Raw genomic sequence first — 27,213 nt, 5'->3', positions numbered from 1 at the left:
TGTTGAAGCCAACTGCACTACATATTGCAGGCATTAGTTACCGAGACCGTCGGTCATCAAGATGGCGGCGCAAAGCTACAGTGATAAGATATCAAAATAATGATGTAGACTACATTGGACTAATTTGCCATTAGACTAAAAGGTTCCTTCGAGATTTTCCTATGGGGTTTTATAATGGGGTTTTTCGATTTATCTGTAAAATAAAGCTTGTGGTAAACATAACTTGACCAGCAGCGAATTAGCCTTCTGAAGTCATACCTGCACCACTCTATTGTAATAGCACATGCATAACCATGTAATGTTTTATATTTATGTAAAAACTATACTGAAATCTTCAAAATTGCTGTTTTGGGTATATCAATGTAGACTAACACAGCATTTATGTGGGCTACACGTCGTAAATCCAAGCACAAGCTCCACTTTCCACTATAATAACCTCCAAAACTCATAAAAGAAACTCAATATAAGAGAAACTTTTATAAATCCCAACATAGCAGAACATTAAACTGTAACAAGTCCCCTGCTCAAAAACATAAAATAACATGTAATTTCAATATTTAGGCTTACTCTCCCTATCCAGTCCTATCCAAAGCATGCTGGAAAAAAGACCCTGCTCACTTTTAACAATGCTACATTAAAACCCATAAAAATTATTCATATAGTCCCAATGCAAATTGTTAAAGTAAACTTTTGTTGGACAAATTTTGATGGCTTGCACTGAAATTAGGTTAAAGAATCATGTTGCATTAGCACATTTTAAGTCTATTAAGCAAGATAGGATTTTGATTGTTTGATTGTAAACTCCAAGGAAAACTAAAGTTCACTAATTAAATAAATCTCCTCCACACTTTTGCAAGCAATTTTGGCAAGCACATTTTTTTTTTGCCACAACAAAAAATGTAAAATGCATTTATATAATATTACGATTGCCATGGGTGTTACAGTCTTGTTTGTGACATTTAAAATTCAAACATTTTACATATTTAATTTTCTACTGTCAGTAATTAACAAGATCAATGGATAGAAACATAGATCAGTGGAGTATCAGCTTGTTGGTCTGTTGGGTGAAATTTCTGGTTTCTAACCCTCTGTAACAAATTACAATTGAGCTGAACATAAGTGGATGTCAGGAGTTTGTTTGCGTTTAGTTTTGTCATTTCACTAGAATGGGTAGTTAGCTGTGAGAAAGCAAAAGAGAGCATGTCTAATAGCTGTGTGTGGGAGAAAATACTGCAACCACAATGACAACATGACATTTAACAAACTGTAGCTCCAGATCTCTGCTTGTTAACACACTTAAACGAAATGACAACAGCAGGAGTTAGAGATGCTGTAATTGTTGCCTTTAACGTCACATGTCAAATGGTCAAATGAGCAAAGATGTTCTGCGCAATCTGAGCAAATGCCATAGAGATGAAATGCAACGCCTTCTCAATATATTATAGACCTCTTTGGTCCTCATTTGATTACAATAACTGATTAATATAAATTCTCATATATCATAATTCCATAAAATGGCTACAACATGCTTACTTAACCCGAATTTCTATTTGTCATGCTGCCCTCTTTAAGTCCAATAACAAGCTACTTTCCACTTCATGAAGTCCTTTGCATCTACGGATCACAAAGCCATACAGCGAATTGCTTGTAGATTACATTATATTTCTGTTTATTAACTTTCTGAAGAGGAGTAATAGGGGTAGATTCGGTTAGTGCACACGCGCCTCTACCGCTTGGCTCCTTTTAGGGAGCGAGAGGGAAAGAGAGAGTGAGTGAGCCATCTGGACATCGCCTGCCTCTGGGGACAGGGGGCACCATATTGGGCCTGGCTCTCTCTTCAAGGCACATTTCACAACATTTGCCAAGAGACCCGGATAACAGCAGCACTGCGACCGAGACCACTGCTTATAATTCATCCAAGCTGTTGGGTTGCATCTCACAACATCTCTCAATGTTAAAGCTGTCAAATTCAGCAGTCCTCCAGCCCTGGGTATTGATTAGTTTCTGGCACACATAATGGTACTGGGATTAAGGAGAGGTTGTCCAGATATGATCCATTGCTCGTATATCATGCATCACATGATCTCCGAAGTGCCGTCCCTGCATGTTGTTTATCCAAGCATAGAGATCCTTCGGATTAGCCTATATCAGTTTAGATATTATACTCTAAAAGAGCTCAGCTGTTTAGCCACAATATCTTAAAACAATTTGCCTCAGGGGACAATGTATATTATGAAAATGGCATTCCTGCTTATCCGAGGGGTTTAGCACATCAAAGTATACAGCATCATAATATCTGCACAATGTTTACTTCAGATTTCATAATCTGAAAATGATGCACATGATAATAAGCGGACATGTATTTTGTATTCCAGTTTTGTGCAGAGAGTACTATATAAGTAAGCCATTCGTAGATTTTGTTAAGAGTGTAAATATGGGGAGTTTTGCTACAAAATTACCCAGAACTCCATTGCAACCCCCCCAGAAAAACCTAATAACCACAAAGCAACATGACACAGCCATAACAGCACCAGAATATAACAGAGACCAGTAAGCAACCACACTTCACACCATAGTAAACCTCACATCACTCTAGCAGAACACCCTAGCAACACGTTAGCAACCATACAGATACTGCGGCAATGAGTCTCACATTTTTTTCAGATCTGTGTATTTTTTCATTGTAGCTTTAACACAATTGAAGAGAAAAATCACTGAAAACGTAAGTTGAAAGCGATTTTGATTACGCATCAGCAGCGTTCAGCTGTCTGTTTGTCTTTGTCATGCGAGGTCTGTTTTGTTGCATACACAATGACCTGTTTCTAAATGCTCTGTGACATTTTGTTGCTCTTGCAGTGTGCATGAGTCGTGAACAAAAGCACAGCACACAGCAGATGAAGGGTAAAGAAAAGCACGAACACAGGCGATTTCCTCAGGAAACACTCCGCCAGCAGCAAACATCTCAAAAATTCTCTTTTCTCTCGAGTGATAAAGGCTCGTCTATTTGAAGCTAATTAAATGCAGGCTAGTGGCTCAATATCATGCTTCTGAGTGCTGCATGCAGAGGGTTTGTTTCAGAGCAGTGAGATGGAAATTGCGCCTTTATCTTGTAGTTGCAGTGAGCTGTAAAAGGCTCTGTTCATTCAACCACACATTACACTTTGTGGATACAGGACACAAGGAATCCCGAGCCCTTAAGGGAAGGTACCTGTTAGTGTGTGAAAAGGTGGATGTATGTTTATGTGTGTAAAGGCACCCACACACTACAAGATAATCAAACCGGTTTGGGGCCCAATTCTCTCCTTCCTAAAGTCCTGATTATCTCGATATTCTACAGATTAATTTCCTGTAGTGTGAGTTGTGTTGAGAGTGATTGCATCGGCTCTGAAGAACGTCGGGGCCGCACCGATCGTTGTTGAAAATATTTATGATCAGAAATCATGTTGTGTGGTGGAAACCCCGAAGTCAAACGCACGCACACTCTGTAGATTATCACGTGGAATGAAACAATTCCAAGTCAGAAAGCGAGATGACAGAAGACAGAAGCATAACACGACTTGATCCAAATCTATAGCTGCGTCCCAATTCGCACACTATCCATTCCTAAATAGTATTTGAAAATTAGAATTAGTAAGTCCCAAGTCGTAGTATGTTGAGATGAATATTCCAAAAATACCCAGATGGTCTACTTTTTCCAGTTAGAACCTGAAGTGCAGATCCGTGCACACTCTAACAGCTAATATTGCCCACAACCCATTGGGTGTTGGATTTAAAAAACTACAAACATGGCGGATGTGAGAGAACTACGGTTAAGTAGAAAGGTTTAGATAAAGGAATTTGAGTGATTAATTATCAGTATCTAACCTGACAAATATATTTGTTAAATATTATCCACATATTTGCAATATTTGCATTATACTGCAACAGCATTGTGAACTTTTGTAAAGATACATTTGGTCATTATCTTTTAAATGCATTATTATATTCAAATTGCAAACACTAGGAGAGTCTCCGCTTGAAAGACCCACGACTGTCTTGATTTCTCCCCGAAACGGAAGGAAATTAAATTAAATTGAATGTGGAGGATTTTAACTGTGACAAGATGATTGGCAGGGCAGTTTAAACGGTGACAGGGTGGATGTAACTAAGCGGCAGAGCTGTCCGTTAAAGACGCAATTATGACAAAGTAGTATGCCCCAAAGCTTGCCTACTCTTCTGCTACACACTCAGAATTGTGTACTTTTTCTTCACAAAAACAGAACATACTTTTAGGGCATAATAAGTAGGCAAATTGGGACGTAGCATTTTTCCTTTTTTCAGTGCTGAAAAGCAGTCCTAATACCATTGTCGCCATTTCTTCTTGCCCGTCGTCCAAAATGTTTGTTTACTCTAAGTCACATTTGACAGTGATAGATTTTGGGAGATTTCCCGCGTTCACAGTCGGGACTCTGAGGCTGCATCCGAAATCGCATACTTCCCTACTAGGCGAAAAACAGTATGTGACAAAAGAAGTGTGTCCAAATTCACAGTACTGATAAAAGAGTTGGCAAAAAGTACCTGGATAACTTACTTCTTCCGGCGAGTTCTTTAGTGTGCTTTTGAAGGACACTTTACTATCCCTTGAGGCCACGGGAGAGTATTTGTGAATGGCAGTGAAGTGACATAACTAATGCTGGTAGGTCACATGATAATGACAACATGGCAAAGGTAGTAAGTCCAGATTACATTTTTCATACAATATCGAACATACTTTTTTTAGCGGTCTTATTCAAAATAAACCTACTCAATTGAGTATGCGATTTCGGACACAGCCTGGTTGTTAATGAAAGGAATCTGTTAGTGTGTGCTGTGCTGTCTTGGTCACATCACGGCACTCCACACACACTACAGGAACACAACTGTTACATTTATAATTTTATCCTCATGTTTGTGGTCTCTAACAATTAGAAAATCTGACAAGTTTTTAAAAATCTTTTAGGGTGGGCGAAGGAGTGGGTGGCTCACAGGGATGAATACAAGGACCGTTTGTTTTGCGAAAATGACTCGTGAACTCTCCTTTGATGAATCGAGTTGTTCCTTGCGGCGAGCGCGTAGCCTACTTATAATAATTGCTCTTCTTTCAAATACAACCATAAGCGAGATACAGTACTCTGATCTGAGCTGTTAAACAAATGAAAGAAAAGAGCTGGAAAAAAGATAATTCATAGATAAACAACAGTGGTTTATGATGATGGCACAGGCAGAGCACAGCTGCTCAGTGGTGGATCTCTGAAGTGCTGTAACTGTTGCCATGGAGGAGCTGTTTCTAATGCAGCGCTAGATTCATGAGTCATGCTCATCTCTGGTGTGTTTAAGGAGTTGAAAGGGGTCAAATGATGAGAAACTGAAATTTCTTTTTTTAAATAAATGTTTGGTGTAGCCTACTATGAAAAATTTTTTTAGAACTCAAAACACACTTCAAAAAGAACACTTATTGAAACTAAACACCTCATTCTGAACTTCTTTAGGCCTACATCAACACATTTACACAGCAATAATGACTCAGTGTTCAGGTGAAGCGAGAGAAACATAAACATAATTTATAATTAATTAAAGCTGCAGTCTGTAGTTTTTCCTCTTTGTCGCCATCTCTGTTCGAAATCTGCAATTGCAGTTATTCGCGGAATTATCAACTTTACGTGGGTTGTGCCTCGGCACGAGACTGCGCTGATGAATCCAATGTTTTGAGGAGAATGTGCAGCTGTCAGTCACAGGTGTGGATACTGGCATTCGGAATCACAGATTCAACTTTTTGGAAGTAAGATCAACATAAGAATTTTCACCGGAAAATGTAATCTGAACAAGTAAGTAACATCCACTTTTGTTCTGACCAACTAAGGGGAAAAAAAGCATTGCAGTAAATTGTGTTGATTAAATCTAAAGATTGCTTATAATATCACGTCAAACCGTGCAAATTATACTTCGTTCTCAAATTGTTAATGTTGACAACATCAGCATTGCGTGACTACATTTAATGCCCTTCCGATATTATCCTTGTTTTCGCATGGGCCGGTTGCAGTCTCTTTTTTTCTGTAGCCACTCCGAAGTCCGAAGTCTTTTGCATTTTACAACGGGTGAATCTCTAGTTGTCACTGGTGATTATCGTTTAAACCTTTCTGGATCCACCATCAAATTACTAAGTTTAATTATTTCAAGTGCTGTGAGAAAAGGCTATAAATCTCCAGCATCCTCACACGCATATATAGCCTATACTAGCCGAGACTCCTTCTTTATGTGTACAGATGTGACGTAATGATGCAAAGACATGCTCGAATTTCCGCGGAAATCCACCAGTACCACTGGAATTAAAAACATTATTACAAGCTTACCGTTTTAAATCGAGCTAAGGCAAGCAGATAGTTTTGAACACTGGCTGGTTATGTACTTGCTCAAAAATTTATTTTGGATCATTTTTAACCCAAAAAAGTTACGGACTGGAGCTTTAAAGGGTTAGTTCACCCAAAAATTTTATTTATCCCATTATTTACTCCCCCCTCAAGCCAGGTGTATATGACTTTCTTCTTTCAGACAAACACAATCAGAGTTATATTAAAAACTATCCTGGCTCTTCCAAGCTTAATAATGGGAGTGAATAGAGCCTGAGTTTTTGAAGCTCCAAAAAGCACATCCATCCATCATAAAAGTAATCCACAAGGCTCCAGAGGGTTAATAAAGGCCTTCTGAAGCGAAGCGATGCGTTTTTGTGAGAAAAATATCCATATTTATATCTTTATAAACTATATTCACTGGCTTCCGGTTCCGCCAGAAGAGTGATCTCTGACCCGACATCATATACACCTAGAATGGCTTGTGTGTAAATTACGGGATCATTTTCATTTTTGGCTAACTTAATATGGTTATTCAGCAAGAATGCATTATATTGATCAAAATATTTCTCTTTCAAATAAATGTGGTTCTTCTGAATTTTTCACTCATCAGTCAATCCTGAAATAAAATTCAAGCAGCACAACTGTTTTTTTAGATTCGAAATTTAATAGAAAATAAATAAATCCAAGTAAAATAACATAATAAGGAAAGATAAATACAAATGTTAAAAAAAAAGAAAAGATAATGCCCGAATCATTCTCGATGCAAGTATACACTTCTAACAAGCTTTATTGTGTGTTGTTTAGTTCCAAAATTGGTCAGATCACAGTTTATAACACAATGCAAGTAAACCATATTCAACAGTTAGGAGTAGGCCTATCTTGCTAAGCAAATTAAAGTCGGCATCATGTTCACGCCAATGTCTCTAACATTCAGGTTAATGACATTTGAAGGGAACTTTATCACCCCCTTGAGTATTGAGGTTTGATGTCTGCCTTCACATAGGCTACTTGCGTAAAGAGTTACGCCAGGTGCGCCGTCAACTCCCAAATCACACAGAACCTTTCCATCTTTATGACTGTCCTCAAACATAAGGCCTATTCGCTCCGCTCACATAATTAAGATGAGATTTATCTCTGTAGCAACACCACTTTCTAAATGAGTTTCTGACATTTTCCTGACATTTTGCTTCCTCAAGTGGCCCAAACTCAAAATCCCCACCCTGCAAAACACAGCTGTGCCAATTCCCCACGCTGCGGCAGTGCGACGGAGAGATGTCAACCAAGACATTCACAGACTCAATTATACCATATTGATCTCTGAGGCTAAGAGGTTTAAACAACATAGACTAGCCTCAAACGGCTAATAGCCTGTGTCACTGTCAGCAAACATGACAATCCAGCCACACAAACACACTTTGGATTTTACAGTATAACAGCTTGCTGCAAACGAGTGCTTGGCTGCGTTTACAGACAATTGGCGGTGGAAAGTTATGCAGATTCATCTCGTTTTGGCCAATTGCTGGTTTCTATGGCTATTATAACTGCTAAAGCGTGCACACCTGTGCCTATCTCGAGTAAATAAGTGCAAAACAGGGAGTGGCATTATGGTTGAGGGAGGGATTTTTCCACGCACCACTGAACCGCAGCTGCTACCCTCCTTCATTTGTGTTTACACTGCTTCAGTTTGATTAACAACTAGTGATCCAGAACGCCTTATGTCTGACTCTGAGAAGGCACTTTTGTTCTTAGTTTACTCAATGGTGAAGACTAAACGAACCGAGGAGGTTACATTACCTCAAGAAAACAGCTCTTGCACTTACTGGAACTTTGGAGCATCACATGTGGGCTATTCCTGTTGTTTATTATAACACAAATGTTGTGCATTTTCTTGGTGGAGGGTATTTTCATTACCTCTGTTTTGTTTCCATGGCAAAAATCATGTCCACTCAGGCCCTGGAGCTGAAATATATTTCTGTTTAGCCCTACATATAGAATCTAATCAGGTGACCTTCTGAAACAAGCTGGGGGAGAACACACAAGCAGCCTACATAAACTATTACTTATTTGCTCCATAATTTAGCTGATGTCCGTTTCTTTGGCTTTCTATGCTGCAGTGGGAGGTGAAGTGTTAGATTCGCATTTGATGATGTATGTAAACTGTAGGCTGTGTGTGTGTGTGTGTGTGTGCCCTGCAGCCAGCTGCCCGAACCGCTGCATACAAACGCACAATTATTTCACACAGCATGCCGTAATGAATCGATGCAACTCTGATTTTTTTTCTGCAAAGCCTGCTTTTTTTGCTGTCTTATTTACGCCTCTCTGATTTTAATCACACGTCTTGTTCCATATCCACTCTCATTGGGGGCTGTTTTGCAAAGCGTTTTTACACTTTGATCCTTCCCGAGCCGATGTTCCCCCCGGAATAACAATGAAGATGTACGTATTTACGAATTAAAGATTTCATGTCAGGGATATATATTTTTAAATCTAAAAATCTCTTTAAGCACACTGTCTGCTTACAGTCTCTTATTCAATTTACCCCGTCAAAAGCAAAAAAAAAAAAAAAACTCTTTTCTACCATTGTGACAAATTATCATCAAAACAGAAGTTTCGTTTTATCTCGGTCTCTGTGGGTGCTGCAGGATTGACATCAAAAACGAAAAACAGGAGAAAAAGAGAAAAATAATCGAGCCGCGAAGTACAATCCAATTTGGCATACCAGCACAAAGATGGCCGAGTGCCCTGGAGAAGACAAATAATATTAAACACTGCGTCAGTATTTCCAGGATAATGCATTTTGAAAGATGTCCTGAGGCTGCGCAACCCTGTTATTGCACTAAAGTAAAGTTAGGATGCCAAAAGCGTGCTGGCTGTTTTGCATGGGTAAACTAAAGCAGGAAAAGAGCACTTACGTCTCACTGACTCATCCTGAGATCATTGAGGAGTTCACATGTTTCCCTGGCTTAGTGTGGATAAATCATCAGTGCACATTATAGCAAAGATATATATTTTTTTTACATAATCACACTGTAGTAATTTGCATAATGTCCCTTTTGGCACGCCATCCAGGCAGAACAAGCAGATCTTTCAGCATTGTTTTGGATAAAAAGCATCTGCCAAATGCATGAATGTACACATAAATGTTTTAGACTGCTTTTACAAGGTAATGAAGACTTTCTAAAGTCTATCAGTTAACACAGTTGATTAATATAATAGTGACTGTATTTACACATTCTGACATTCAAAGTGTAGCTACATTATATTAATTCATAAACTCCCAAAGAATCTTTAGCTGTGTTAGTCGTACAACTCAAAAACCTGAGGCAACCAGGTTTTTTTTTAGTATAATTATGGGAAAAAATGTTTTGACTTTCATAAGGTTTATCTAATTTTTATTTTTTTTTTTACTTGTGGATCCAAGTTCAATAAGCTTGCATTTTAAACTGACCCTTCACAACATAATAGTGATGTAGAAGTATCTCAGTTTGTTGAGCCAAGTTATATAATTAAAATGGAACAAAACCTCACAGAAGAGAACATTAATCACTCTAATGGTGACTTGAAAACACAACTTTTGCTGGAAAATATAATCAAAAATACTATAGAGCTAAAACATATATTAATTCAGAATAACAAAAAATAGTTATCATAAGAAACATGTATTGATCACCAATGATCAAATGGATCATGCTTTGCTGCCACTTAGTTGGACCCTCACCACAAAACTTCACATTCTAAGTTCTTTCCGTTTAAAGTCGGCATGAAATCAAATTTGACAAATCTTCTTTTTATATGTAATATTGTAGTGTTTATTATAAATTATTTATCTGTGCACTTCATTATTTTTTTTTTAATTCATGTACCCTTATAATCTTTAATCAAATACATTACCCTTCCCTCCCCCCTCGAAACGACCTCTCTTCTCTTTCGGTCACGTGCCATGGCGAAAGGGTGCGGCCAGAGCCGATGAGGGTGCGGCTATCGAGATGCTCTCGAGGGTGAACTTGACTGATAACAGAGAATGTCTAATAAGGCTGATAACTTGACTTGACTCATCTTGGTTCGCGGGAATAATAAAATAAAATAAAAAATCCTTCATGGGAGGGTAACGGTGGGGATTCCGGTGGAGAGAAATCCTCCACAACTGAATGTAAACTGGCATTCAAATCTGCCTCCATTTTGTTTGCAACGCCCAACCTCCAACGATCCAATCAATTCCCGAAGGACGAAATCAAGCCCCGCCCTACCATTTTTTTCTAATTTCAGAAGCCGTTTCACTCGGATATACGTCACAACAAGGAAAAAATTACCATCTCAACTTCCGTTTCATGCCGACTTTAATATTTTAAAGGAACACTCCACCGTTTTTTGAAATAGGGCTTATTCACCGTCTTTCCTACATTGGCAAACGCATTTTTGTCTCAGTGCATGCATTGTTTTAGTTTGGAAGCGCCACCGCTAGCTTAGCTTAGCATAATGAATGGAATCCTTTGTTGCCAGCTAGCATGTCATGAGTAAAAGTGATAAAAAATAAATTAAAAAAACCAATTACTTCTTGTGGCCTGCGTATTCACAACGAGTACAAATAGCAATGCAGATTAACACTAGGCGATTTCCTAGGCAGATATTGACTTGGGACTATATAAGGGGGAAGCACAGGCGAAGCACTGCTACTTGGGCGCAGAGATATCACACTCACCACCAGTTCATGTTGACTCTCATCCTCACGTCCTCAGGCTGTTGAGCGATCGCAACCTCCTCCTCCTGTCGTTCTATTTCCAAAGCACGCAGCTCCTCTTCTGAAAACTCTGGTTCATAGAGGTATGGTTCTGGCTCTTGACTGTCTGAGAAGTCACCCTCCTCGTCTGTCACAAAATCCGCCATGTTCATCGCCATTCATGTACTGTAGGAAAAATAGCCGGCTACTATTCACGCTGGTATGTTGATGGAAGTTGGGGGATTTCAGGTGTTGTGTGATATCTCTGCGCCCAAGTAGCAGTGCTTCGCCTGTGCTTCCCCCTAATATAGTCCCAAGTCAATATCTGCCTAGGAAATTGCCTAGTCTTAATCTGCATTGCTATTTGTACTCGTTGTGAATACGTAGGCCACAAGAAGTAATTCGTTTTTTATTCTTTATAATCACTTTTACTCATGACATGCTAGCTGACAACCAAGGATTCTATTCATTATGCTAAGCTAAGCTATCGGCAGCGCTGCCAAACTAAAACAATGCATGCATTGAGACAAAAAAGCATTTGCCCACCTATCTAAATGTAGGAAAGACGGTGAATAAGCCCTATTTAAAAAAACGGTGGAGTGTTCCTTTAAGTTTCTCATACTTAAATTGAGTATAAATTTAAAGTAATGTCAGTTTATTTTCCTACATTCGATAGTTCAGTCGAATGTAAAATGTTTTTTTTTTTTTGTCTAACAAAATAGGATTTGGACTTTTTAAAGTCCTAGATAAAGTTTCTAGATCAAACAGTCTACACAATAGTAAATAATTATTTTGGAAAATCATTATGGAAAATGAGTAAATGCCATTTCATATACTTTAATGCAGGTTTGTGCTTGTGGACTGTTGTGGCTGGGTGCTTTCTAAAATATGACTTGATATGAATCATAGGCTTATCTCTTCATTCAGATAAAGCAAATGTACACACATGAAGAGTATAAACAGGTTTTCATATGCTAAAAAGCTAAAACAGCTAAAAATAAACATTTATTTAAAATTTCATGGAGGTGTCAGAAAATGACTACACACATATGTGGGAAGTGTCCCGAGGCCCTGACTGTAGGCGGACGTCAGGTTTCATTCTCTGCACCAGTACGGCTGCATATATGAGCGTCTATATGAGACTGTGTTTTCCCAGCGAATGCTCAGAGTGAGGAGCAGATTTCTAACACTCACATGTTCATGGGCCAGTGGGTTCTTGCAGGGGTCATCTGATGTTCACTTTAAGTGTTTCCTTCCTTTCTAGGTCCCCTTCTCCATCTAAATAAACAGTCACATCACCACAGCCCCATTTAAGAGCTGTGGTTCTTTCCGAGGGGGGGATTCACTAACTTTCACTAATAGTGAACTACACCCACTTATTCACCTTATTCTTAACACACAGTAAGAGTGGGTGCGGCCATTGTAACTTGATCGTGTCAAGGCTTCCGGTCTCATTCACTTCCAGTTATTTTAGCTGCAACTGGCCGTTATGCCAAACTGTTATTTGCTATCATATTATTTTATTTTCATAATCATAAACACACTTGATTTGTAGAGCAAACTATTTGACCATTCACTGCACTTTGTTATTCTTCCAGTTATTTAATATAGTGGCGAATGAATCGGAAGTCTCACACATTCATAGAAAAAAGCTTACTTCTACGATGCAACATAAGGTGAATAGCATTGTTTATAAGCACACGTTGTTTTCATGGTTTTTAGTACCCAATTCAAATGAATTATGCAAATTAGAACCTTGATTCGCAAAACATTATAAAAAAAGAAGAAGAATATTTTGTATTCGTAAAAATATTTCTTAAGAATATTCTCAAATTTTTTTTCTTAGGAAAAATTCTAATTCTTGAAGAAAAAGAAGATTTTCAATGTATTTTTTTAAATTTCAATGTTATTTTAAAATATTAAGCATCATACTATTTAATCAATATGTATTATCAACATACTCTATGCAACAATGTAACTTTAGTGGTTAAAAAACAAAACTGCATGCATTTTGCGGAAGACCATAGTTTTGGTTATCTTACTGCTCATTAAACATTGTAAAATGTTTTTTTTTTATACAATCTCCAAGATTATACAATCTCCAAATGAAACAACTACAAGGCTTAAGAGATATAAGCAATTTAGATGGAAAGGATCTCAAGCTGAAGACGTTACTGTAGCTTTACCCATTAATAGACACGTAACTACCTTGAAAATAAATTCCAGCACAGCGCTATATACAACAACCATAATGAAATGGTCATTCACAATAGATAATGCTTTACAAAGAATTCTGTTAAAGAACAACATATGGCAAGTTATCTGTTCAATAAAATTACTCACCCAGAAGTTGAGTAATAAAAGCACCATCGCTTTGAATACATTTCAAATCCCTCAGTTGTTGTCATCTCCGAAAAGCCACGCCAATGTTGATTCTTGTTTTATTACGAGCTCTGGCGCATTCTCTTTTTGCCAGTAGACTTTCCTCTATTCAGCTTTTTTTTAAACGGGTGATTCCCCAGAGGTTTGAGATTTATCGTGCTTCATGTCAACCTTTCTTCTCATTGTGACGACTAACTTATGCCACTCCCACACCATACTTTTTTTTATAATTCATCGTGGTTAGGAACATACATACTTAAGAATTTCTTATAATTTATCTTATGCAAACATCCTTACTTTTAAGAAGATTTCTATAAATCCCCAGGTAAAAGCACAATTTAAATAAAAAAATAAAATTTAGCTTACCTCTATGACAGAATAACAGTCTTCTCACAAAAGCACATGCCTTTCCTTTCGATCACTGTCCTACAGAAAGGCTGGGATGAGCATGAGAAAGGGAGGTCGCACTCATGATCGAGTGGTATTAGTATAATTGGACCAAGCAAATAGCACTGAATTTTGTAAACAAGATGCAATCTATAGTAAATTGCGTGCTTGCACTATGTATTTAGTGGCTGCTACACTGGATTGTGGGTGATTAGTGAAGAAAACACAGGTTTGTGCACTGAAATAATGTGTTCAGTGAATGTTAATGAATTCGTCCCTGAGAGTTCATTGCTTTTTTAAAACAGACGCCCCATCAAAACTAGTTGCGTATTTAGGGGGAATTCAGGGAGACTTTTTGCCACTGAGATGTCTTGGAAAATGTGTCTCAATCAACCTGATTCATCCCTATATCATTTTCTGTATTAAATCGTCTGTATTACAGGTAATTTCAGAACTCACTCAGCTAGATTTCAACGTACTCGAGCTGCTATAATGTCTGGGCTTTTGAGTGTGATGAAAAGCGGACCGCCACAGGTGAAAATGCATGCGGTGGTCAGAAATGAAATTCACACTTACAGACATTTTGTACTGATATTACTGCATTGATTTGCAGATGTATAAAAAAAGTTTCAAGTCTTGCATGGAATTGAGTGCTAAAAAAATAAAAATAAATCAATGGATTACAAAATCCCGTGCATGTAATTTAAATTTCAGGATCTTACAGATGACAAAGAATGGTAATTATGCCTCTGCATGCCTCTCTCTCTCTCACATTATCGGCTGTTTTATATCAGCTGGCCCAGACATCATCGAGCACCATGATTCGTTGTAATTAAGTGTAACGATCTCTTAATCCGGGCATAAACCCCAATTATGCTTGTATTATATAAACTTAATGACAGATGCCTGCGGGTGGATAACTACTAGAGAAGCCCTGGAATAGTGAAGCGACACATCCTCAACTCCTTCAACATCAGCATCCTGCAGAACATCCTTGTGGAATATACATGAGAATTACATGCACTGTATCCATATGTGGTCTTAAGTCATGAGAATGTGACAGATGATGGCTTCATTCATGGTTAGCATTGATAGATAGATCACACGAGTGTACTGGAGCTTGATACAGCGGGGCGACGGCAGAGATATTGCTGTAATAACGCAACCTCTCAGGACCGTTCTGCACTCGTGATTTCGTGTTATGGCCTTATTGATCCGATAACCACAAGCACTACTCACAATGAGCAAATATGTACATAAATGTCACCTAGGAATCACAGGAATGATGCTGATGATGTTGATGTTGAAGACTTTCAGGCCATTAATGAGGTTGTTCCTATTGATAAATAATAAATCACAGATACAGTGGAGACAGGAGGCTTGAGGACTTGCAGGATCACATTGGGATGTCAGCTGAAATGTAAAAGAATAATGCTGTCAGAGCAGTACACACCAGGCTTTTAACAACAGCACTTGAGGGATAAACTCAAAGACAGCAGAGTATGTGAGCGCTGTGGAGAGATGCAGAGTTCTGTGATTTTTGCCTGGAGCGAGTAGCGTTTTATTGAAAATCAGACCATCGCTCCAGGATCGCTCCAATACCATCATGCGGTAAACAGTGTTAGGATTCTGAAAGAAATATGTTTGTCAAGTCAAGTCACCTTCATAGCACTTTTAACAATATAGATGGTTTCAAAGTAGCTTTAGGCCGTGTGTCCACCAAAGCGTTTTTAGCCAGCTGAAAACGCTAGGCGCTCTGCTGCAAACGCCTAGCTATGGGCGTTTGAGAGCGTTTTGCCAGCGTTGCGTTTTTTTCAGTTGAGACACTTTGCTTGTTATGATACGGAATATCCGCGAAAGTGTTACTATTATCTCATTTCACACATATTTTGTTTCTGTGTTGATTCTATAATAAAATGTCAATACAATGTAATGTATTTTCTCTGCTCTTGTTTTAAATGATTTTGTTCCGTTATTATGCTTGTTGTTGTCATCTGTTGACGTTGTTGTACAAGCAGAATGTGGCGGTTGGTCGGTGTGGTATTAGTCCCGCCCCTCCTCCACTGTGATTGGACGGTTGGGTAAAAAGTGACAGTGATGAGCGCTGCGTTTTACCCAAAGTTGATCATTCTCGAACGCTGAACGCCCGAACGCTCAACGCCTCGTTACGCACATGGCGTTTTAATAAACGCGGCGCTCCCATTGAAAACAATTGAAAAAACGTGCCAGCTGCGTGAAAAAACGCTTTGGTGGACACACGGCCTTACAGTGTTAATAGGAAATTAAAGTAACAGAGATTGTTTTGGCTTTACAGCAGCTCTGGAATAAAGTTATTGTCCAGTTTGATTGATTCACTTCTGTTGCAACGTTCATTAGTTATTAACTTATGGGTCGCTAACACGACACCTTTCTAACAGAAAACCCTTAATGCGATCCGGCCGCTCATTTGCACAAAACGCAAACGCGTAGCCACGTGAACCAGAATTATCCCGACAACGTTTTATCAGTACACAGGTAAAGGGAAGGGAAGGAGGCCTTCACATGGGACTAGTTTACACTTCAGGACTGCGTTGTCGTCGTGTCCAGGCGCAGGTCCTTCATCAGATCCGGATACGGCTGACTGCCCTAAACCTCGGGATAAATCAGGATTTATGGGAAATGTGAAAATATTTGTGAAATATTACTTTATGAACAATGAACAAAACTACAAAATGTTTAGAGAAAATTAATGATGGACAGCCTATACTTATAAGCCTGTTTTTGCCTCAGTGAGTAAAAAAGTCAAGAGAAATAAAATAAATACTGTTGATATTACAAGAAATAAAATCACAATTAATGGATATAAAGTTGGAATTACAAGAAACATAACTGTGAAAAAAGTCAAAATTATGACAAATACAATAAGATAAATCAGAATTATAAGAAACAAGGTTAATATCTGGTACAAATAAAATATCTACTAAAATAAAATGAAATATTTACTATTCAAATGTTGCTTGCGATAAGAAACTAATTTTTTACTGTATAGTTACTATCCGGTGCGGTGATTTCAAAGGCAGCAGACAGAAAAGTATAATAAATATTATATAAAGTAAAATATCTTTATATTTTGAATGGAGTCAATAAAAAAGTGACATGACGTGTAGCCAAATTTGTGCACTGCATTTCACCCATCAAATGCACACACAAACACACACACACACACACACCGTGAACACACACCCGGAGCAGTGGGCAGGCATTTTTGCTGCGGTGCCCGGGGAGCGATTGGGGGTTCGGTGCCTTGCTCAAGGGCACCTCAGTTGTGCGTAATGAGAGTGGAAGAGAGTGCTGTTCATTCACTCCCCAACATACATTTCCTGCCGGCACTGAGGCTTGAATCTAGACTGGTTAGAAGTCCAACTCTCTAACCATTAGGCCACAAAAAAAATGCTGTTTAGGATCAGATGGTGTAGTTACAATATCTACCAGAAGGGGCAAACTGGACCATGCTAAACCAGCCAAACCTTGACCCCTTGGATCCTCACCAGTGAGGGAGTGGGGAGCGAGCGAGGACTCAGAATAGAAAACCTGGAATGGATCTGGACAAGAGTGATTACGGAACACTTTGAGGGAGGAGGAGAAATCAGTCACTCCACTCCACATACACTGGTAGAGAGATTTCATGAGAGAAGGAAAGAGAAAGAGAGATAGCCCTGCTATTCCTAAATAACTATACGCCATAACGAATGAACACTGAATCTCCTTGAGTTTCTCAGTAATTGGAAGCGAGCGATGTCGTGCTCTGCATATTTGCCAGAAGCATAACAGACTTTATTAGGAACCATAAAAACACCATTAAAATTCACAACTGAGAGACCCGTGCCTAGCTCGTGAGACTGATGAATTACTGCTGTTCACTGAAAGTGACCATATTCTTTTACTTTTTCATCTTCCGGGACAGTGGTTATTTTTTCTCTGCTACATGAAACCAGTTACATTCATCATATGGATTGATCTTCTTCACTGGTCATTTGGAGAACCGATTTGAGAATAGATCTGCGTGCTTTGTGAAAAGCAGACTGCTTTAGAGGAAACAAAGAGCAAAACACAAAGACGCATCTTTCACTTACTTGAAGTCAACATGAGACAGCACTGTTTAAGTTCTACCATGTATTTAAAATACAGGAAATAATGTAGGTTTTAGCCACTGCAATTCAACTGATGGTTAAAATTTTGCAGTCAGTCGAGCAGGATTACTCGACACCTAAAATGCCACTGACACCTGTTAGATGAGGTATAAGCGGACTTGGTGACGTCAACCAAAGTAGGATAAACATGCAACAATGAATTTTGCACAATGAGACCAATGTCTACATACTAAGTAGGTCAATTTTGACTTTTTGAAAACATGAATCAGCATTTGCAAAGCATTTAACATAAGTTTTTACGCATTTATGTTATGTTTAAATTAATACTTTTATTCAGCAAGGATGCAATATATAATAAGATATGCGTTATGACTTCATGTTGACTTTAAGCAGCGAATCAGCGTGGCCCATGGAGAGACTCCTCAAAGCGTTGTGCACATTTACATGGACACACCCTTTATTTCCTATCTAGGTCAACATCCCATTGCAAGTGTCAATTTACAGTCAAAATAAAGTATTGATAGAAACGATATATCCATTAGAGACAGACATTTAAAGCAGAGAGTGAAAGAGACGCCCCAGAGAGGAAGGGACAGATGACATCCACACATTGTTTGCTAATCTTTAAATCACCAATGATTAGAGTTGACGGCATCAGTGCATTGCCATTCGCAGACAGAGCTCAACAGCACACAATCCATATGTTCAAACCACGTGAGGTCAAATCTACAGGATACATCAGTCATCTGCTGCTTTGTCCGCTTTTCTCAATTCTCTATTTGAAAGGAAAACACGTTATCCCTTTACACAGAGGTGATCTCTGGTGTATATTTAAAGGTCTCTGCTCATCCTTGGCCTTTCGTCGATGACATGTCCTTGCTCTGAAGACGCAGTTGGGGTCCATCGAGATCGTTCTTAAGCAACACCCTCGCAGACTGTTCACAAGGAACTTATATAATCTTGCGCGAACAGTCTTCTCTGTCTGCTTAACTGGAAAGCGAGTGAAATGTTCTCCTAGCCAATGTATCTCAAGATCAAAACAGAAACAGTTGAATTATGTCAAGGTTTCACTAAGAAAGGTTGCACGTCCCCTTGCTGTGAGATGATGGTGGCTGCTGGGACTCGATGACCTGCGAGTAACAGTAGAGATGCTTGACTGATGGTGCACGGGTTCCATTTCCTGTTTGAGGGTGATGTGGATTTGGGCAGCTGATATCTTTAGCTCCGAGATGAGAGGGTGGACACAAATGTGTGGGGGCTGATGGATGATTCCTGTTTGGCGTCGCTCCTGTGAATGTCAGCAAACCTGTGCACACACAAAGAGAAAAGCATCGACGAGGACATTAGGGAAATGCATTCTGTGGCATGATCAAAGGCAAGAAAAAACGACATGCATTACCTTTTCCTGCCTCGTCTTTTCATGTTTGTTGATCTTGTGTGGCTCTTTTGTTTGTGTTTACTTAGTGAATGATAATTTTTATATGACAGCATTCTGAAGAGCATCTGCTTTGAAAGGCACATGCTTTTTGAAAAATGTAAATGGTAGAGGGTGAATGCGCGTGTTCTTTAGCAAGAAAGCCTTTGCAAAATGATTATTTTGTTACACACAGGCCTTTCAATGTGGCTGCGCACATCGTGTGGCTTTTTTTTTTAAAGGGAAATAATTATGCCACCCGTTGTCTGTCTGAGTGTTCATTCACATTTGGAGAATTAAAATTGAATATGTAAATAACATTGCCTGTGCGGTAATCAGCATTGTTTCCTCCGAGCTGCTGTCCTGCTAAGATATTCACTTATTTTAAATACAATCATGCTTTAGTACAGTCCTCAGCTCTATTTTAATCAGCGTTCATAATTAATCTTTCGGTAACACTTTACAATACTGTTCCGTCATTAATGAATAACTACACGGGAACAAATGAGTAACGCAATATTAACATTCTAGTAACTACTAAAGGTTCTTTATTGGCATCTATGATTCTGTGAGGAACCTTTAACCTCCATGGAACGTTCCCCTTACACAAGTTTCTTTACAGAGGAAAAAAGTTCTTTAGATTATTAAAATGTTCTTCACACTAAGAAAAAAATGGTTCTTTTAAGAACTGTTCACTGAAAGGTGGTTCTTCTATGACATCTCTGTGAAAAGCCCCCTTTGTTTTAAAGAGTATATTAACTATAACAAGAAACTCGAATTAGAAGGCAATGGTGCTCACTTGAATGCGGTAATTCACTATTAGCTAATACTACTATTTTTTAGCTAATACTACCTCCCAAAGGACTACAAAGAACTATACTGTACAGTTCATAATTAATTAGAGTAATGCATAATGTATAATTCATTCTAAATCGAAGATCATGGGAACCCACCAGTAATGACTCAAGTATTACCAAATCCTTCAGAAGGAATTACTATTTGGAGCAGTATTCTAAAGTGAAAAGCATGATAACTCCCTAATATCGACTGAAGTCATTGATTTTTGTAAGGTTTTGGATAGTAATTACTCAAGTGTTACTACATCCTTCTAAAGGAATTATTAAATATTGGGAACAGCATTCTAAAGTGAAAAGCATGATAAGGACTGAAGTCATTGCAAGCTTTTCAGGGTTTTTTTTGGATTAGTAAATTTCTCCACAGAAACCCTGACGCGCATCTGCAAAGGGACGGATGGCCCGACTAAACGTTGTGTTGTCGTAGGAAAGGAATGTGGACAAACGTTGACACAACATCCTAAAATTTTGGACCCACTGCTCCTCCAAAGCCAATATTTAAACACAATATGCTCCCACCAGTCCTGGGATCTTTCACACAAAATAACTGAAGCATATGCGCAGGCTGCAATGATGGCACTTTTCATCCTCCTCCGGCTCATAATAATGGTGATGTTTGGCGAACTTTGCATAGGCCTTTATCGCAGAGCTAGCATCAAGCATATTTCGCGTTCGTCCATCAGCGCAAGAGAATTTAACTCTGTGCAGTGTTTCAGATAGTATGGCAAGTGTAAACACATGGATCGGATACAGTTGAAAGAACGTGTAAACGGATGGTAAATTGGCCATCAAAACCTGCAGTGTAAACAAGGCCTTATTTTCAGAATAATAACAATTTAACTTTTTTAATTTATTAATTTAAACTAATTATTAAGGCCTGTTCACACCGGGACGAATTTCGCGCTCGATATTCACCGACGTTTAACTGTACGTTCACACCGCCGCCGGCGAGAGCGGCAAAATTCGCTCTCGCCGCCCTGCCACCGACGCCGTAGAAAGATTCGGGGACGCTCTGACGTAGAATAGAATGCGTGATTTTTTTCCTCTCAGGCGGAGGACTTCTACATTCCGATTGGTTACCGCTAGTTGCCGCCGAACCGCGTCATAGCTTATTACCATAAAGTTGACTTGATTTCAACTCCTCTCGCCGCTCTCGCCGTCCAAGACGCGCCGCGCCGCCCTCGCCGGAGCTCGCCGCCGGCTCTCATTGAAAATGAATGGCTTCCGGCAACTTTGACGCTCTCGCCGCCGGCGGTGTGAACGCACAGTAATGCCTCGTAACTAAACAAAGGGCGGCAATGTGAGTGTGTACACCGACGCGAAAAACGCCACGCGTAAAAGCGTCATTTTTTAAAAAACGCCTTGGGTTCGTTTTTTTGGTTTGACGCGCTGCGTCAAAAACTATCCGACCAATGAGATTGGCGCTTTTGCTCACGTGTCTGGAGCTTCTGAAGTTACAGTAAAACACAACTTGGGGGCGCTCAAACACAAAACGGTCTTGCCGAGCAGTGCGAGCACACATATGTAACGGCGAAGAAGATATATGCCGAGTAGCGTCTAAACACTGCCGGGAAGAAATAAGACGAGGAAGATGCAAGGCAAGATGAATGTAGAGCTGCTGGTCTCGTTGGTGTCGGAACATAAAGAACTATATGACAAACGCGACAGCGACTACAAAAATCTTGATAAAAGAGAACTGTTATGGAGTGGTATTAAGCGCCATCTAATGTCAGGGAATGAATTTGCATGTTCACTCGGCTCATCCTTAGCGAAAATCGCTTGGGTGTGAACAAAAAACGCGTTGAAAAACGCTGGCGAATAACGCGCGCCGATATTCGTCCCGGTGTGTACGGGCCTTTAGGCTATCATTTTTTACCACTCTCCACGCCTCCCCTGGCATGCTCTGGCGCCCCCCTGGGGAGGTGCGCCCCACACTTTGAAAACCCCTGTTCTACAGTTTCAGCAAAAGAAATGTTCCAGTTCCAGAGTAGAGCATAAATTATATTAACTCTAAAATTTTATAAAAGACATTGAAGTGCCAAAATGTTTTCCAAAAATAATAATTGCAAAGGTAACAGGTTGTCAAGGCAACCATCAGGCATTCAGTGTTTCCATCTAAATAGGTGAATTGAAAACAATTATGTAATTATCTCACTTTTTTATGGCAGTAAGTTTGGGAATCCCAGAGTTAGAGAAAAAAGATCATATCAGTTCATTGCGGTTTAACTAACAATCCCCAGAATTTATAATTCATTTGTAAATCAGACATTCTCCCACATTACCCAGATCAATTTTTTATGCACGCCAATGTAACTGCCATAATCAGAACACAATTTTGTCCATTCCAGTTCCTCTCCATGTAAATATTTATGGAGCTCTCTCTTTACTGTTTCTCCATCTACTCGAGATTGCCTTGTGATACATGTGGCGCTCTCTTGAGAGAGGAAGACACTATGTTGGAAATGGTGATAACACTGACTAGAACGGCCATAGAGAATTTCATTTCCTAGAACTACCGTTGAGTCCACAAAGCCTAAAATCCGCCCTAGAAGTCTTACACAACAGCTTCCCTCTGAGATTTTCCTTAAGTGCTCACTCTGGACCCTTTTATAATGGAGTTTTTCAATAAAAACTCATCCCTTATGACTAGCTTTTTAACAAAGTGCTTTTGTTAAAAGTTTGACTGTTGGAATAACACTGGCGTGAAAAGGTATTGTTTCCCAAAGGACACTTTTCAATACAGAAAAACTGGTGTTAAATTACTTTATTATTATAACAGAACAGTATTCAGCATTTTATTTTGCAATGTAATGGAAAGACTGGAAAGCTATTGCTCAAAAACTGACAGGTGCTAATTGCCTCAAGGATTAACATACATTTATGCAAATTTCTGTCCTCATATTATCCTCCCGCACTGCAAAACTAGTCTTTCCCAAGCCATGTACACTCGATGGGAATCGCTTGAAGCATGACGGAAAGACAAACAACAGCTGGCATGTAAATATATCTTGTTAAATATAACCGTATCTCCTTCTTTGCTACCATCAGGCCATCTGCAATCGCTACTGAGGCAGAGCGCAAGGGATTTTAGGTTTCAGCTCACGTCCTGCGACATCATCTTCTCCCTTCATCTCCCGATCCGCAGCAAAACCGGCGCCCCCAGCTGCCCTCTAATCCTGCTTTAGCCCTTCTGCTGATCAGGTGCGTCACTCTTAACACAACTTCATCAACGCCGCCGGGGCACAATTGGCTGGATAAATGATAAGATTTCCACTCGATTTCTGCTCGGCCTTATTCCACCTCTGTACCTCTGCTCTGTATCTGTCATGTTGCTTTAAAGCAAACGCTATGATAGCGCTCTTGTCGTTCGCCACGTTTTGTCGCTGTTCTGCTTCGGACCTGCTCGCTAGACGACCTCCGTCATCGCATATTAGATTCAGAGACAATGATGGCTTACTAAGGAAAAGCAAATAAGAGATAATCTTACTGAAGCACCACTCACCTCCTCACAGCAATCTCAAGTCCTTTAGGATGGCTCCTTGGGCAGAGGCTATTAAAAAAGAGAAAGAAAATAGAGGTCAGATATTTCACTAGACTGCGTTATCTTTACTTACGATATCAATTCATAAATGTCAGAAATGTTTCATAATTAAAATTCTACCAAATAACATGAAAAACTGTGTAAGGGTGATTCTCAATATATGGTGACACGATTTAAAATGGTCAAGAAACTCCATATAAAAGGTATCATTCCATAACCATTTATTAAAGGGATATTTCACAGCTGGAAAGATCAATGTGTACTTAAATTGGGTCATTTATGTAGTAGAAATGTGAAATTATTTTAGAAGTTGGTGCCTTCTAGACTGAGAAAAGCCAGAAAATGTATTTTTAGCTCATGTGGATGAAAGACAACAACTCCCAGAATGCACTTGCTCTGCTGCCCTACGAGGCCTCCCAAGCCACGCCTACCGGTTACAGAGGGCATTATCGGAAGAAATGACACAACTAGGCTACTAGTTGACTCGAAACTGAAAAGATGCCGTTTTATCGTGAGATCCCCTATGGGCGGGTTGAAAACATGCGGAACGAGCTCCTACTACAGGATGTAGTCTCTCGCCTCTGGACAAAAAAAGCCTCCGATGACGCAAAATGAAAATTTTTGCGTCATCGGAGGTTTTTTTTCAGACGCACAATACAGAAATCTCTCGTCTCAGGGGGACATGAGGGAGGGAAGCACGGTCATCCAAAAATACTACTGGGTTTCTACTGATACAAAGCTTAATCCTAATGGGTGAAGTATCCCTTTAAATAATATGAACCTGAATACATTTTTTTATTTATTTATAATTGTTTTCCAGGTTATAAGTTTAACAAGTTGCCCCCCCAAAAAGTAATTAATAATTTAAGTGTAATGCATTTAAATTAAAATATATAATTACCAATGTCAAACACTAAACTAAAACTAAAAGATTGTAGAAAAATACTCCCAAAATCAAAGTTCAGAGTAAGAAGATGCTGTTCAAATGTGCACATTGTGATTTTCCTACCATTTAAAAAAATATAATGAAACCATATTCTTTTGAGAATTTATCCAGTGTTGCAACCCTTTCCTAAAAATAAAATAAAAATAACAAAAGTCATCATGATTAGTAGCAATGTTAATATTTACCACTTATCTTTCTGAAATTTAGATTTTTGAAATTTCTATCTTGACAATGACCATAGACTGTAAAAAAATATGGACGTAGTGTCCGTGAAGTCACACGTATGTTTCTGAAGAGCATTTTTTAAGCCCAAAATGGGCGGAGCCAGCCATCTCGGCAGCGCGTCATTGCACATCACTCCCGGTTAACCGAGATTAGCTAAGTTGTTTTTTTATTTTTTTGACAGTAGTGGCAACCCACCTGTCACTCAAGTGGCCATGACCTTAATTATGCAGAACTTTAAAATCACCCCCCTCACTGTTGTCACGAAGGTCAAAATGTGCTACATAGACCAAAATCACTTTTTGTAACAGGCTGTCCACTTATTTTTTTTCTGCTGTAATGTTGGACATTTTAACATAGGGGTTTATGGGATTGACTCTCTTTTGGAGCCTGTCTCTAGCGGCCAGTCGATGAATTGCAGTTTAAGTCACTTCTGTGTTCCAGAGAGAGACAAGAAGGTTGTCGCTTGGCAATGACCCACAAAAGACAATCCATCCATCCATCCACCCACCCATCCATCCACTCATCCATATACATCATTTCCACTGAAAGATAAGGCCAAGTTAGAAGTGATTTTAGTTAGTTGCTCTTCAACACTGCCAGACTGTCTGCAACACCCTCAACCCTGCTAATGGTGGTAATACAAGTCCTCTGCTGTCTGGTTTATGCTCTGAAAGCACCTCAAATTAGCCAGCACTGTATTCTGCACTTCACAGGGCTTTTTTTGAAGTCTTTACTCTCAGATCAAGTTGAAGAAACTTCCAACTTTCCACTTGCTCATTCAATGTTTATAAAAACCTCTTAACCCCTCAAGACTTCGAGTCCCTCATTGGCAAGCTCATGGCTCTTGGAGCCGCTACATTCATTGGCATGCAGAAGGCACTCTAAGCTGTTCGTTGGCACCCGTGCTGATTGGCTCGTCACCGAGTCATTCACAATGGTGTTGACAGTGCCCGTGATTCTATGGGTAGAGCTGGTTTTTCCAGTGCCCGCCTGCCCGTATGCCTCTCTGCCCTGGAAGCCTGGCGCTATCTGTGAAACCCTTCACGCAGTGCATCTGATCTGCTGCACCTCTCCTCAAACATGTCATCTAAATGCTAAGCACTCATGCTGCATTGTTAAATGAAAACAACAAGAACAGCAAAAGCAAACAAGAAAATCCTGCAACTGGCTGCAAGCTTTTTTGATTTGATTTTTTCCAATTTCTGTTCTTCAAGATCCTAGACACATTCTTCCTTCACCTCGAGATGTGAGGAGAATTCTGAGAGTGTTATCACGTAAGCTCACTGCACACTACTGTATATGATTTTCTGCCACAGCTTTGCTGTCTGAGACAAACTTTGGGAATTATCTTTGATTGCTTGGTGTGACATGATCGACAGCGGGTTAATTGCTTTGGCAGTGAATCTTAGCCTCAGATGAAGTTTGAGCAACAGTCCTCCAATGTCAAATGAAGAACTTGTCTACAAGATAAGCAAGATAAATACAATGTTCATTAGAGTTCTCATTATTACAATTGTACTAAAAATGACCTCAAAATCCTTCTTTCAGCCAGCGTGAGCCAACAAATTGTAATTTAGCTGTGCGTTGTAATTGTAATTTATCATTAGCATGTTAATGATGACACAACAGTGTACAACAGTGCCCAACCACTTTTTCTGGAAGTATTTTTCCCATTGGGATTTTTAAAAAAGTCTTTATTTAACAAATATAAGCCTTGAACCAAAACCACCAGCTACGAGGTGAAACATCAGACAAAAAGACTGTAAACTTCATGACTTCCTTTTTACCCTTTCTTTTAAGGTGCCATTGTTACATTGTAATTATATATGCTGACTATGGTTGGGAATTTTATCGATTCCGATTCTTATCGATTCCTAATTTTGATTCCAATAAGGTAAAAATTGAATTTTAGGTTTATTTCGCTTTCCCCCCCACCCCCACAATGGATGTCTATGTGCACTCGAACATTCATTCCTAAAACACATTAAACTTTCGTTTACAAAGACGTGAAACTCACCGAGTGGTCAGGGATGTTCACTGATATGTTCACTCAAAAATCGCTGAAAATGATGCATTCCAACAGGTGTTTTACCATTCGTTGTAAAACTGTGGATCTATTTTTCCAAACGTCTCACACCTGTAGATTCTTCCGTTGAGAGCTTGAATAATAGACACTCCAGCCCAGTTGGTGGCGATAATGCACATTTGCCAATTGCAAGCAAACCACTGGCATTTCATTGAATACACAG

At 39.3% G+C, this 27,213-nt stretch overlaps 1 protein-coding gene across 1 annotated transcript in view; it reads right to left on the bottom strand.

The window, feature by feature from the left end:
- Window positions 1–18,418: 18,418 nt before the first annotated feature.
- tafa5l (TAFA chemokine like family member 5, like) overlaps window positions 18,419–27,213 on the bottom strand; it is a 43,248-nt gene continuing 34,453 nt past the window's right edge. Inside the window, exons 4-5 of the mRNA XM_081349021.1 lie at window positions 23,755–23,802; window positions 18,419–19,290 (exon numbers count right to left, since the gene is read on the bottom strand). Coding sequence (XP_081205147.1) covers window positions 23,779–23,802 — 24 coding nt within the window. The 3' untranslated portion in view covers window positions 18,419–19,290; window positions 23,755–23,778. The remainder of the gene's footprint in view (window positions 19,291–23,754; window positions 23,803–27,213) is intronic.

Source organism: Scardinius erythrophthalmus (assembly GCF_964197995.2).
Source record: "Scardinius erythrophthalmus genome assembly, chromosome: 20".
In the NCBI taxonomy this organism is placed as follows: domain Eukaryota; kingdom Metazoa; phylum Chordata; class Actinopteri; order Cypriniformes; family Leuciscidae; genus Scardinius; species Scardinius erythrophthalmus.
The sequence above is the reverse complement of the archived record's forward strand: the minus strand, read 5'-3'. Positions and strand labels throughout refer to the sequence as shown.